General features: G+C 45.5%; 1 protein-coding gene across 6 annotated transcripts in view; it reads right to left on the bottom strand.

Annotated features, from left to right (window-relative positions):
• THEGL (theg spermatid protein like) overlaps nucleotides 1-14539 on the bottom strand; it is a 67017-nt gene that overhangs the window by 16296 nt on the left and 36182 nt on the right. For 3 of the 6 annotated variants that reach the window (XM_045018114.1, XM_045018116.1, XM_045018118.1), the window contains exons 3-6: nucleotides 11065-11121; nucleotides 10269-10397; nucleotides 6298-6435; nucleotides 2477-2597 (exon numbers count right to left, since the gene is read on the bottom strand). In XM_045018114.1, the coding sequence (XP_044874049.1) occupies nucleotides 2477-2597; nucleotides 6298-6435; nucleotides 10269-10397; nucleotides 11065-11121 (445 nt within the window). The remainder of the gene's footprint in view (nucleotides 1-2476; nucleotides 2598-6297; nucleotides 6436-10268; nucleotides 10398-11064; nucleotides 11122-14539) is intronic. The other 3 variants (XM_045018119.1, XM_045018117.1, XM_045018120.1) reach the window with 2 other exon arrangements.

The following is a 14539-nucleotide window of genomic DNA, read 5'->3' on the forward strand; positions in this document are numbered from 1 at the left end:
TTAGATAGAGCTGTGTGGTAATTACATTGTTCATAGCCTCCAGAGTGAAAGCAAAGTGCAGACACTGGCCTGTTAAGTAGACTGGCTTGCTGGAAATATCACAGTGTAGGCAGGAAACCATGCAGCCTGGAAAATCTCTGGGCAGGGGGGAGAAAGACAGGTCTCTGCCCAAGAGAGGTTATTGCTGAGGAGCTGTCAACCTAGAGTGGGTACCGTGGTAAGGATGGAGGGGGATACAGGTGCAGTTGCCCTGATCCATGACAATAATATTTCCCACAACAAAGCAATTTTCTAATCCTCCTTCCTGACAGTCATAACATTTATTTGTTAAATATAGATATTCATGTTCCATTAAAAAACACTTTAACAAAAAGGATGGTCTCTTAACTTGCAGCTTCAAAGGCGAGAGTAATTTATGTGCTGGAATGGGATTTTTAATTCTCTTTTTGCAATAGTCATAATTGGGGCCAGAAGAAACCACTATGATCACCTAGTCTGACCTCCTGCATACCACAGGTCACAGAACCTCACCCAGTGATTCCTGCAGTGTAAGCACTTCTGCTTCCCTACTATGTACATGAATGAATATGACTCATGTTATCTGAGATCCTGCCTGAACCTCTCACTCCATAATAGAGAGTGACCGACTGAGGAAGAGAGACTTCAGAGGTCACTCTCAATTTAGGTTTCCTGTACAATAGCATCAAAAAGGGGGGAGCTGCAGCTCCTGGCCCCTTCTTCTGTCCTTGTATGGGTGGGTAAGTATGTCTGATGTGAAGGTGGCTAATACATTCCAAATGTGGTTTGCATTATCTAGCAACAACAGGGGGTCAGAATTCTTAGCAGCCAATCAGCTCTTTCCATTTTCCCAACCCACTTTATCATGCACTATAGCCAAGAGTGTTATTTTGGCTTGTAGTTATTTTTGGCCACTTAGACTAGTCTGTTTTCAATCCCCCATCAGATGTCTTTTGGAATTGCTGTAACACATAAAGAGAACATGTAGATTCGTAGATTCTAATACCAGAAGGGACCACTGTGATCATCACAGGCCAGAGACTTTCCCTCAAATAATTCCTAGAGCAGGTCTTTATGAAAAGCATCCAATCTTCATTTAAAAATTGCCAGTGACGGAGAATCCACCATGACCGTTGGTAAATAGTTCCAATGGTTAATTACCCTCACTGTTAAAAATGTACAGCATACTTCCAGTCTGAATTTGTCTAGCTTCAACTTCCATCTGTTGGATTGCGTTAGACCTTTCTCTGCTAGACTGAAGAGCCCATTATTAAGTATCTGTTTCCCATATATGTACTTATAGACTGTAACCAAGTCACCCCTCATCCTTCCGTTGGTTAAGCTAAATAGCGTGAGCTCCTGGAGTCTATCACGAGGAGGCAGGTTTTCTAACCCTTTAATTGTTCTCGTGGCTCTTCTCTGAACCCTCTCCAATTTATCAACATCCATCTTAAATTGTGGGCACCGGAACTGGACACAGGATTCTAGCAGCAGTTGCTTCAGTGCCAGTTACAGAGGTGAAATAACCTCTCTGCTCCCAGCCAAGCTCCCCCTGTTTCTGCATCCCAGGATCACCGTATCTCTTTTGCCAATAGAGTCACACTGGGAGCTCATGTTCAGCTAATTATCCACCCCAACCCCCAAATCTTTTTTTGGAGTCACAGGTTCCCAGGATAGAGTCCCCCATCCTGCATTCTCTGTCCTCAGATGTATCCATTTACATTTACTATGAAAATGCTTGTGCCCAGTTTCCAAGCATTCTAGATCATTCTGTAACAGTGACCTGTTCTCTTCATTATTAACTACTCCCCCAATTTGTGTCTCATCTGCAAACTTGAACAGCGATAATTTTGTTTTCTTCCAGGTCATTGATAAAAATGTTAAACAGCATTGGGCCTAGAACCAATCCCTGCAAGACCCTGCTAGAAACAGACCCAATGACAGGTACAGTTAGACCTATCAGTTAGCCAGTTTTAATCCATTTAATGGGTGCCAGGTTAATTTTGTATCAGTCTCATTTTTTTAAAATCAAAATGTCATGCAGTACCAAGTCAAAACCCTTACAGAAGTTTAGGTGTATTCTGTCACCACTATTATCAACCAACCAAAGCAATAATAATAATTTTAAAAAAATCATGAAACGGGCTAACATTTAAGTCACCACTAAACTACAAGAAAAAAGACGATTTAAAAATGGCATCAGTTAGTGTGGCTGAGCAGCCATGGCAGGTCTGGCACAACTTTCTTAACCTAGTAATTAAAAAGCATATCAAGCAACTTGTGCCCCAACTCCTGAACTGGCAGAACCATCCAGCTGTTTCTGTAGTGCGAACAAGCCATTGTGTCTATTCCATGGCTAACCTCAGGCTGCAGCAACCAAAATGAAATTGTTGCTGAAAGCCAATACAGGGGGCAGCGACGGTTCCCCTTTCCCAGTTTGGTTGAACATCACCATCACCTTTCTGTCTAGCAGGAAGCCTGGATGCACGGATTTGGGACGTGCCAGTTCTAGAACCCGCTGGGAAGCCTCGCAGGTGAGTGCAGCTGTTGGCACGGGCCACTCTGGAGAACTACGAGGCCTAGAAAAAAACCACAAACATGCAGCATGGACACAGCTTCAGGGTGTTCCCAGAATAGGTTTGTTTATTTGTATAGCGAAGTTGTTGCAGAATTATTGTAGTTTGTCTACAAGGATTGTGGTGGTGATGCTGTAACAACCAGCCCTAAAAATGGTTTTCATTTAATGCCTGGTGTAACTAAAACCAAAGCCATAGAGATGGTGTAACTTAGGGAGTGCATGAAGTTATCTGGAGTAGGTGTGTGCTTGAGGGAGCCATCACCCTGCTAAGCAGTGAGCTGGGTGTGGAGTCCCCACTCCACATGGGCATGGGTCCAGTGTGAAAGGTCCAGTCCTACCCACCAGCCCTGATTGAACTGGGAGGCAGAGAGGGGAGCTGGCCCCAGAGCTCTGCTGGCTAAGGGATGGCTGGCTTGACTCCCTAAAGCCAGCATACCACCCCCCATTGGAGGAGGGGAATGCCACTCCGGAGCAGGAGCTCCGTCTGGCCCAAGGTGGGGCAAGTGATTGGCTGCAGCCCTGGAGGGCTCTGGGACGATCACCAGGCACAGGGGTGTGGCTGGAGAAGACTGTGGGGTTAGGTGGGGAGCACATGTTGCTGCGGGAGGGAGCAGGACCACATGCAGCCCGGATCTGCAGGCTAGGGGTCAGCCCAGGGAGCAGAATGGGGGCATGGGCATGGCAAGGTGGAAGGAGCAACCTGGACCCAGCGAGGAGCCCAGTGACACAGAGATGGATGCCAGGCAATGCAGCAGAGACCGGGATTCACCCTCCCAGCTCATACCCCACCCAGGCACCAGCCAGTGCTGCCAGGGGCAGGAGGTGCCGGTCCTGGGACTGGAGCTGGGGGTCGGATGGATTCTGATTTGGGCTAGTGAATGCGGGTGTGTATGTCTGGGCTCTGGGGACTCAGAACACCATGCTCTGGCTGGAGGGAGGATGTGAGACTCCCCATGGACCCACAAATGGTCTCTTGTGCCATTTGTGGGTTTGTCCAGCCCACATAAAGCCACTGGCCTGATAGCTGAGTGCAGCTTTTATTTCCTTGGTTAATTCCTGCCTCCCCGAGGGCTGTGGAGGGACCCAGAGGGGTGGGAGGCAAGCAGGGTTCTCGCAGGCATGAAGCTTGGGATCTGGGGTCCACATGATGAACCGGGGGTGCTCCACCCCGAGACTGAATTGCCCCAGATTATGGAACTGGGAAGCAAAGTGAGTTGTTGCTCTCTTTGTCACCTATGTTGCTAAACCCTCCATCACCGTGCGCCTCGCTATGATGCAAAACCATCAGCCCTGAACCAAAACATGGTCTAAGCCACTTTGTACATGAATATTTAGCTGCTCTGGTGCATAACTCCAGTGGTCAAATGAACAAAGGGAGCTAGGCGATTGTGTGAATGAGATCAAAAGAAAGAGCCAGGAAATTACGATGAGCTGCTTTGTGGCCGAGGGGAAATCCTGCCAGCTCACATCTCTCCCCATCACAAAGCAAGATAGAAAAACTGCCCGAGAAGATAGTGCCCATCCCCAAGCTCGTGTTTCAGATCAAAGACTGGGAACATTGTTTAACAAAATGGGGGAAGGGGAGCATTTTCACTTGGTGAAGAAGCAAAAGGCGGCAGCTGAAAATAAAGAATATGGGCATCCTAAGTAGATCTGCAGTGATGCCCAAATCCCATTGACTTTCACTAACTCCTCCAGTTCCCAGTTTAAAGGTGCACACAGTGCATGGCCTGGTGCTGCAAACTTGGGGATGGACAGTTGCTAGTTTTGATTGTCTGTTCCCCAAGCACATTCTGCCTCTGCTTCTCTTGGGAGACACCATAAACGGGGCCTTTCTTTTTCTACACTGCAAACAACTTGCCGCCTGGTTAGCCCATCTCTCTGGTGGAAAACAGATAAGCCATTCAGTACTGCACTTTGCAGGGGGAAGCTCTTAAGAATTCTATACCTGTCCCCTAGCTGCTACCCTAAATGGACCCAGAGCAGAGAATTCTTATGATCAGGTTCACCATTTCTGATGGTTTCTGTCTATCCAGAGCTTGATAGTGGGGCCATCACAGCAGAATCTGTCTCTCCCCAAGAGTTATAACCAAGCCCAGGGCTTAATTTGTTTCCCTACTTCCTCAGAGGAAGTCAGACAGTTTCCTTTCTTCTTTCCTTTTCATCTTTCTTCCTCCTCCTACCCACTCCACTATCTTTTCTCCCCTTAATCTCTTCACCTCATTTTCCTCCTCTTCCTCTTTGATGTTTTAGATGCAGCCGTGAGGACGTTATATTGAACAGGTGAGTTTCACATGTCCTTATGAAGGCAGCCAGATTAGTGGTCACTCATCTCCTCAGCCCTGCTCACACCCTGTCTCCCACTCTCACCAACATCACCCTGGAGCCTGACAGCTGCACAGATGCTGAGGAATGCAGCTGCTAAGGGAGGTTATGGTCACACAAGGTTTGTCTAGACCTGGAAAAGAGATGGACATTAGGCCGGGGAAGAGCTATTGGGGAAACAACCCCCTTTTTTCCCAATGCAAAGAACACTCATTTTCATCTAATTTTCCACAGAATAATCAGATTTTTTTTTGGCAGAAATTCAAATACCAAAAAATTTGTCCAAAACTGAAAAAATTCTATATGGAAATGTGGCCACGGTGCCTCATGGGAGTTGTAGTTCAGATGCCTCATGCTCCCTTTTCTCCTCTATAAATTGGGCTCCCTGGTTTCACCAAGTCTCCCCTTTTGGAGGTGGGAGGCAGTGTATCATGGAGTCCTTGGCAATAGTCCAACCGGAGAGCCTGGCAGATAGAGAAGAATGGAGACATGAGGGAACTGAACTACAACTCCCACAAGGCACCACTGCAACATTTCCAGATTGAAACACTTCTATTTCCACCATTCCACATTTGGCTAATCAAATTTTTCCATGGAAAGCAGAAGCTTTTTGCAAAAAAATTAATTTAGTCAAAAACCCATTTTCATGTCAAAAAAACATTTTGGACTGACTATTTTCAGCCAGCCCTACTCAGGGGCAGCTAATGTGTGTTAGCTAATCCAGACCCATCCTCACCATTTTTCCTAATCTAGCCAAACCCAGAGACAAAGGAACTCTCTCAGAGCCTATGGTCAATTCTATGGAGGGTTTGTTACATCCGGACTGCGCTCTGAATCTGATCCAGTGCTCCATTCTTTTCATCAGACGAATATGTGTTTATGGTAAATGTATCCTTCTCTCACATTTAAAGCCCTTGCCTATTCCAAGTATACCACCTGTTTTGCCCTTGAAGGGGTCCCTAACATAATGATGTGCTCTCTAGGATGGTTCTCAATCATTTTCATAGTGTGGAGTTTGTTGGCCACACAAATACAGAGCCTTTCAGCCCTCCCATTCACATTTATGCTGGCCACTTCTCTTCCTGTGCAGGGTATGGCAAGGTAAGAACTCCATGTATGATTATATGCTTAGCTTCTTTCAGCCCAGTGTGGCAGCTGGAATGAGGCGAGTCCACACAATGACAGCAGCCAGCTAGCTACAGATCATCAGCAAGTGCCACACAGAGCACAGCTACACAGCACCTCTGCTCTCCCCCCTTTTTCGGTCCTGTTCGGTTTGCTCCTACTCCAACCAGGCATACTGCTTTTGAATGCTAATTATGCTGAAAACTCACTTGAAACACCTGTAGCACAATACGAGCTGTGTCGTTTTTTACCTTTGTTTTAAGTACGCTGTTTGGTATTTTTTAGGTTCTGCCAACTTCAGTATTCGAGGAGATGGTAAAGCTAAATCCATCAATGGTGGGCGCTGCCAGATCTCTGACATCCGGCCACAGCTGTACAAGAAGAGGCACCTTTGGGAATGTCATGGAAGAAGTAATGAAGAGAGTCAGCCAGGACCATAATCTCATTAAAACAGTGACAAACAGGTATGCATGGCCAAACCAGGATAACTTAAATCCATACACAGACATTGCACATGCAAAAATCCACATTTCTGCACTCAAACTAGGTACACTGCCTAAACAAATGGGTATTACCCGACCTGGCCATGCAAATACCTGCTTGCTTGCATGAACAAAGGACTTTTTAAGCACAATGGGGGGCGTGTGTGGGGGGTGAAAATGTAGTCCTTTCTATTGGCAGTTTTGAGAAACTACTTTACAATATATATCCCACAATAGCTCTGTTGTTTATTTATGCAAATTAGAATCCTTCTAAGTATAACATTTAATCATATATTGCACTGTTATAGCTCCTTTCATGTCAGGGTCTCAGAAGCACAGAATTAACTTGGCTTCATAACAACCCCCTTGGCAGGTGGAGTCAGGATGATTATTCCCACTGTTATGGATGGGGAAAATGAAACACAGTGAGGTTTGTCCAAGGCCACACCGAATAAATCAGTGGTGGAGATGGGACTACAATGCGGTAGTCCAGATTCCCAACTGCTTCTCCCCGTCGCCTTGTTATCCTCACCCCACCTACAGTACCGACTTTACTGAACACTGGCATTTTGTTTTGTATATGTAAATCAATGTTTTGTATTAATTCTGAGTAGGACAGAGACAAGAAACTAGTGGCAATGGGAAGAGAGAAACAAATACAGTTGTACTGTCATGACATCCCCAATCCTTATTCTGGCTACTGAGCATCATATTCAACAGCACAAGAAATGCATAGACACATTCTCACAGGTGTTATGGCTCCTTAGGGGCTAGAAATCTGCTCTACACCCTGACAGAGCTCTGGCCTAGTCTCCTCACCAAAGCCACCCCCTCTCGTAATTATTTCAAAACAGGAATTGAGACTTATAAGCACTTAGCGAAACCTTCTGCTAAAAAATCTGCAGTTAGGCCCCTGGGGTCTACAAAGCATTGGGGACAGTGAACCTTTAGGAAGGGACTGGCGAATGATTTCCATGATTAGCACCTGATAAGCAAAAAATATTGTTTATTCTTTTGGGACTTTATTGAAACTGCTACCGGAGAACTGCAAACTTGGGCATTGTCCTCCTGGAACAACTTTGAACTACGTAGCCGTATGGCCAGTTTGTCCCCTGGCTTTGCCTTTTTCCAACAAATCTGTAAGTTATGAAAAACAATACTCATCTGAAGGAGGGGTAGCTCAGTGGTTTGAGCATTGGCCTGCTAAACCCAGGGTTGTGAGTTCAATCCTTGAGGGGACCATTTAGGGATCTGGGGCAAAATCAGTACTTGGTCCTGCTAGTGAAGGCAGCGGGCTGGACTCAATGACCCTTGAGGGTCCCTTCCAGCTCTAGGAGATATAGGTATATCTCCATATACACAGATTTTTATGATAAATACAATTGGCAGATGTTAATGAAACTGAAGATTCATTGCCACAATATAACCAATAGTGGTAATAATCATTCACCTATACCTCAAGATGGGCATTTTAAATATGAAAGAGGAACTAAATAACACTGCTCAGTAATAACACTGGTTAGGGCATGTTTTCTTCTTGAAAGCTGTTGGCAGTGGGTTGGTTAATTTGTTGCCTTACAGCCACATTCCTTGGACGATATTCTGCTCTCGTCTATATGCCCTCATTTGGTGTCCTGGCTCCTCTTCCATATCATCACAAGCAGGCTGGTAGGTTAACAAAATTCCATGCGACAAATTCAACCCTATTAATTCATATATCTTTCCATTCTCTTCATCAGCATGTGACACAGGGATGTTTGTTGAACACAGAGGGAATTTACACAATGTAGACCAGGGGTTGGCAACTTTTGAGAAGTGGTGTGCCAAGTCTTCATTTATTTACTGTAATTTAAGGTTTCGTGTGCCAGTCATACATTTTACTTTACAAGGGCCGGCGGGCAGAACCCCAGACTGGCAGCAGGCTGAGCTGCTCAGCCCACTGTCGGTCTGGGGTTCCATCAGCCAGCCCCTGCCAGCCAGGGTCCCGGCCACTGGCCCCGCTCAGCCCGCTGCTGGCCCGGGGTTCCGTCCATCCAGGCTGGCAGTGGGCTGAGCAGGGCTGGCAGCAGAGTGTCACTAAAAATCAGCTCACATGCCACCTTTGGCACATGTGCCTCAGGTTGCCGACCCCTGATGCAGACGATTTGCTGAAGGATGCATATCTTCTCTCCTTCTTCTCATGGAACAACAAGGTCATGAAGGAGAGAGGGCGACGGTCTGGGAGAGCACACAGGGCATTGCTCCCAAGGGTCTCAGCCCTGGGGCATCGGACAGTCTGTGCAAGACAGGACAGCTGTGGCTTGCTGAAGGCCTTTGGGTGCAGGGGCCTGCAGACCAGGGGAAATGGAGAGGTCAAAGACATCCCCAGCCCTGTGCAAGTTAGCAGATCACTGTAGAACCCTGTGCTCTTACAGTGGTGGGGAGGAGGGAGGTGGAGTGGACAGCAAGCCCAGAGCGTCTGACCAGGCAGTCTTCCCACCTGGCCCTGCACACCAGCTACCGAATTCTGGAGTGGGACTCTGCTCCTTCTACCCTCAAGCTGCTGGATCTTTATGCCTTTGAAGTGGCAGCACATGTGGGACAGGCAGTTGACTAAATGGGTGACCAGTGAAGGGGAGAGAGGTTGGGCAGGGGACAGTGCCACATAAATCCTGGTCTAATGCTGCATAGGACCCAGGGCTTTGCACCTGGGCCAGGGTATAACAATCCACACCCACACACATTACACAGACACAGACACCATCAGTCACGCGCCATACAACACCCAACGTTCCACTCCAAAGCCACACGCCACATGGAAACCAAGATCGAATGGGCACTAGGCTGAACCTGGTGTCACTGGAATTCTAATAAAACAAACTGTTGCTCCAGCAACAACAGCTTCCCATTATGCGAGTCATACCCTGCTCACAGCCCAGCAGCTGCTCCACCCTTCTACCTAATCCCTGTATTGCCTGCCAGGTTTTGGAGGAAGCCTGAATTAAAACTGAAGTACAACTTAACCTTTCCAATTTCCCTTTGAAAAATCAACCTGCTCCCACTTTTTTGGAACAAACATATATTTAGAAGGAGACTATATTATGAAGAACCAAGATTTTCTATTATGAAGAATTGGGATTTTCAAAAGTGACTAGTGATTTGCTGACTCAGTATTTGGGTGCTCAACCTGAGACACCTTAAAAGGACGGCTTGATTTTCAGAACGTGCTGAGTGCCTGCCCTCTGAAAAAATGAGACTCCTTCAAGTGTCTCAATTTAGCCACCTGAAAATGGCAGCACCCAGAATCATTAGTCCCATGTTGAAAATCTCAGCAACAACATTTACTGACCAAAACAACCACAAAGATGAATAGATGGGAAACACTGAAAAAACACTCTATTTAGAGACATTTATAATAAATGCTTTACACTTCTGCAGCCCCTTTTCATCCAGAAAATTGCAGAACTCAGCCAAACTTACAGGCACCTTAAGATGGCAAAACTGAACAATTGCCTTACTCGAAGAGAGCAGCTGTGCTGAGCTGATCTCAGAGGGAAGCTGTGCATGGTGGATTGGGCTACAGTGATGATGTGAAAGTGCAGAAACTTCTGCTTTCTTCTCCTTGCCCAATGGTCTGGATTCACCTCTGTACAGTTGTCATGCCTTTATTTGTATTAATTATTATCAATAAACCCTAAGCTGTTGCATTCATTAGTGAATGTTTTCCCACAGAAGGAAGAGTGCTCCTGAACACAACCAACCTGCGCTGAAGGTCACCATTGAAAATTTTCTTGGGTTTGGCCAGAAACATAATTCTTGGTGTTGGCCGAGCCGTCAAAGCACTCCGGGAGAGTGGCCAAATTGTCTCCTGATTTCCCCATTCTAACCTACTGTTAAAACAGGGAACAAAAGGGAAACAAAATTCCCGGTTAGATGATCACTAAACTAAGCTTGGCGCTGAGCCTCTGATGCTCTTCCAAACTTGCAAAACAACTGAGGAGCAACGTGCATGTTTATTGGTTGCAACCATTATTGTTGCACAATGTTAGCAGCCCTCTCAATGCCATTCCTGAGGAACAGCATGACCTGCTCCATCCCACCATCCCCAGGCATGTCCATTCTCAGGAGAGGCCATCTCCCAGCCTTTAAACACACTGGTAAGGGTGGGTGATAAGTCTCCCCCTTGCTCTCCTCCCAACTATCCAAAACGTGCAGGGGAACAAAAACTGGCCAGGCATGACAAGAACCGGCAAAATGCACAGCCACCCAAGTGGCAGGTGAAACTTGATGACTTCAGCAATTCTGACCACAACCAGTGCTAGATCAAGGTGTAAGCACTGCATGTTCATGTCTTAGCCTGACCCTGACCACAGCTTCTGTGGATGAATTTAGATTCTCTAGCACTGTAAATGAAAAGCCACATTCTCTTGTCTTTCCCAGATGTCAGATGGAGACAGCTCACCAGTGCAGGAGAAACGCTCCACCTTTTATTATCTGACTGTTGTCCACTGGGGCCCAAAGCCCATGCAGCATAAGCTTTGTATGTTTTCCACTCACCTACTATAGTTCTCCCAAGCTGCTTTAGGCTTCTTTGGCCTTGCTAGTTCCTGGATCCTAGTAAATGCAAATCAAGGTTACATGAGCAATTGAACGCAGAGACGGACAAAACAAGCATAGAGCAGGTGTTACAGTATTCTGAACCTTAAATAATTCTTGAGTCACTCAAAGACTTTCATCATGAAGCCAACGTGACAAAAGAACACTGATTCTTTTTTTAAGTAATGGGCCTGGCTAGTCATTGTCTCTATAACATTACCTATCTTTTGAGTACATCTATTGATGTAAGAATTCTCTCCCTCTCAGACCAGCTTCTCCTTTGCTCAGTTCTCTGATGAACTCATAATCCAGTTTTTTTTTCGGTTACAGTAGTCTACAGTAGTAGCCAGAATTGCATAGAAAAATTCAGGATTAAGACTTCATGGAGATGGGCCGATGTGGAAGCATTTTTTATTGTTTTAATAATGTGATATTAATACACAAGGACTAGGAGGTCAGAGATTCTCCCAGCCAACACAAAAATAAACAGAATAAGCACCACACAAAAGTGCATGCATCATTATCATCATCATGATTATTAAATAAAATCATTCACACAGTGCTTTACAAGTATAGATTAAGTCACATTCCCTGCACTAAACTGCTTACACTTAAGATCAATTTATTATATTACTATTATTATTAATGTTGTTTGCCTGTTTCCACTAGTACCCACAATGTGCAAGGCACTGCAGAAACACACAAAATGCACGGTCCATATCCCTAAAAGCTTCACTGTAAAGAAGGTAAGATGGTTACACTGAATGATCAAGAATTCCCAACAAAGTATTGCCTGTGTCTGTTTATACAGTGTCTGTGTCTGAAGCATGGGCAGGCACACTTGACTGGTGTTTACCCAGATGCAGTTGCAAGATTAAATATTCAGACTGCATATCCAATCAGGGAAGGGATACAAGCAATTGATTTAGCAGTTCAGTAGTATTTGCAAGGTCTTTGAATTAGAATCAGACTAAGTCCTCTGCCAACAACCTCTCTGCTTGCTGGAAGTTAGTGGCAAAAGAGTCCAATAAAATAGATGAAGTGCCATCAAATTCTTCCTCCTTCTCCATAAGTCCCATATTTCATATGTTGACATCCTTGGTGTCTATTCAACCCTTTCTCCAGGCAGGAAGAGGGCTGGTGGCTTCCCTTTACTTTGTGACGCTTCCCTTAGCAATTGAACAGAAGCAGGTGTACAAATTATGCACTATGGGCCTGATCCAATGCCCATTAAAGTCAATGGTGTCAGTAGGCTTTGGATCAGGTTCTCTATTAGCCTGGCAATGGGAACACAGCCTGGTGAGGGGGGGGCGGGGCTGGAGCAGTGTCAGAGATGTTGGTTAAGAATGCATGTACGATGTGATTATGCTATTGGGTTCTCTTAAGGGTATGGGGCCCGATTTGAAAGAGCTGAGAACTTGCAAGATGCTGAGCACAGTAAACTCTCCCTGAAGTCAGTGGGAATGGGGGAGATCAGCATCTCGCAGGAAGCTGGAAAGATGCCTGCAATAGCAGATTATCTTTTAGGCAGTCTATTGTTTACTTGATGCAAGAGGCAAGATAATGGACCATGCTCATTATACTTAAGCTCTACCATCCTCACATCATGTACAAACTCTGCTCTCAGAAAGATCAGCACAACTTTAGACAAGGGAAATGCGGTGGATCTAATATATCTTGATTTCAGTAAGGCGTTTGATACGGTACCGCATGAGGAATTACTGGTTAAATTGGAAAAGATGGGGATCGAAATGAAAATCCAGAGGTGGATAAGGAGCTGGTTAAAGGGGAGACTGCAGAGGGTTGTATTGAAGGGTGAACTGTCGGGTTGGAGGGGGGTTACCAGTGGAGTTCCTCAAGGTTCGGTTTTGGGTCCGATTTTATTTAATCTATTTATCGCTGACCTCGGAACCAAAAGTAGGAGTGGGCTGATAAAGTTTGCGGATGACACGAAGTTGGGAGGTATTGCAAATTCGGAAAAGGATCGGGATATCCTTCAGGGAGATTTGGATGACCTTGTAAACTGGAGTATTAGTAACAGGATGAAATTCAATAGTGAGAAGTGTAAGATTATGCATTTAGGGATGACTAACAAGAACTTTAGTTATAAGCTGGGGACGCACCAGTTGGAAGTAACGGAGGAGGAGAAGGACCTAGGAGTCCTGGTTGATCGTAGGATGACTATGAGTAGGCAATGTGATGTGGCCGTTAAAAAAGCTAATGCGGTCTTGGGATGCATTAGGCGAGGTATTTCTAGTAGAGATAAGGAGGTGCTAGGCCCGTTATATAAGGCGTTGGTGAGACCTCATTTGGAGTATTGTGTGCAGTTTTGGTCTCCCATGTTTAAGAAGGATGAACTCAAACTGGAATGGGTACAAAGAAGGGCCACTAGAATGATCCGAGGAATGGAAAGCCTGTCGTATGAAAGGAGACTTGAGGAGCTCGGTTTGTTTTCCTTAACCAAAAGAAGGATAAGAGGAGATATGATTGCACTCTTTAAATATATCAGAGGGATAAATACCAGGGAAGGAGAGGAATTATTTCAGCTCAGTGCTAATGTGGACACGAGGACAAACGGATACAAATTGTCAGTCAGGAAATTTAGGCTTGAAATTAGACAAAGGTTTCTAACCATCAGAGGAGTCCAATTCTGGAACGGCCTACGGAGGGATACAGTGGGGGCGAAGGACCTCCATGACTTTAAGATTAAGCTGGATACGTTTATGGAGGAGATGGTATGATAGGATAACGGGCTTAGTCAATAGGTCAAGTAAGTGCCACACTGGTAATTAGTACAATGGGTCAATGATAGGATATTGTTAGCCTTTTTCTAGAGGGTATAGCTGGAGAGTCTTGCCCGCATGCTCGGGGTTCAGCTGACCGCCATATTTGGGTTCGGGAAGGAATTTTCCTCCAGGGTAGATTGGCAGTGGCCCTGGAGGTTTTTCGCCTTCCTCCGAAGCATGGGGCAGGGGTCGCTTGCTTAAGGAGTGGGTGGATCGGCTTATGTGGCCTGCATCTTGCAGGAGGTCAGACAAGATGATCATAATGGTCCCTTCTGATCTTGAATTCTATGATTCTATGATTAGCTCCCATGAGCTTCAGAGGGATTTGCTCATGAAACTCTGGTCCTGTGCCTTCAGCTCATGGCAGAACATGTCCAGATATGGCCTTGTCATTTAAGGAGCCAAGCATCAGTTTCATTTTTTAACTCCAAGTCAAGTTGTTCTACAATGGTCTTCCCTGGAGAAGCAGCAACGGGCCAATTACAATTTCATCTAGAAGTATTTTTAGTTCCAGCCTTGTCACAGCATAAATTTAGCAATAGATAAACTAGTTTACTGAAAATGAGATTATTACTCAGCAGAAGAGGCTCATTAATATCTCTCTAACCTTTACTCAGCCACGTTGGCCTAGATTCGTTTTCTAACTATAT

Source organism: Mauremys mutica, chromosome 5, assembly GCF_020497125.1.
Source record: "Mauremys mutica isolate MM-2020 ecotype Southern chromosome 5, ASM2049712v1, whole genome shotgun sequence".
Classification (NCBI taxonomy): Eukaryota; Metazoa; Chordata; order Testudines; family Geoemydidae; genus Mauremys; species Mauremys mutica.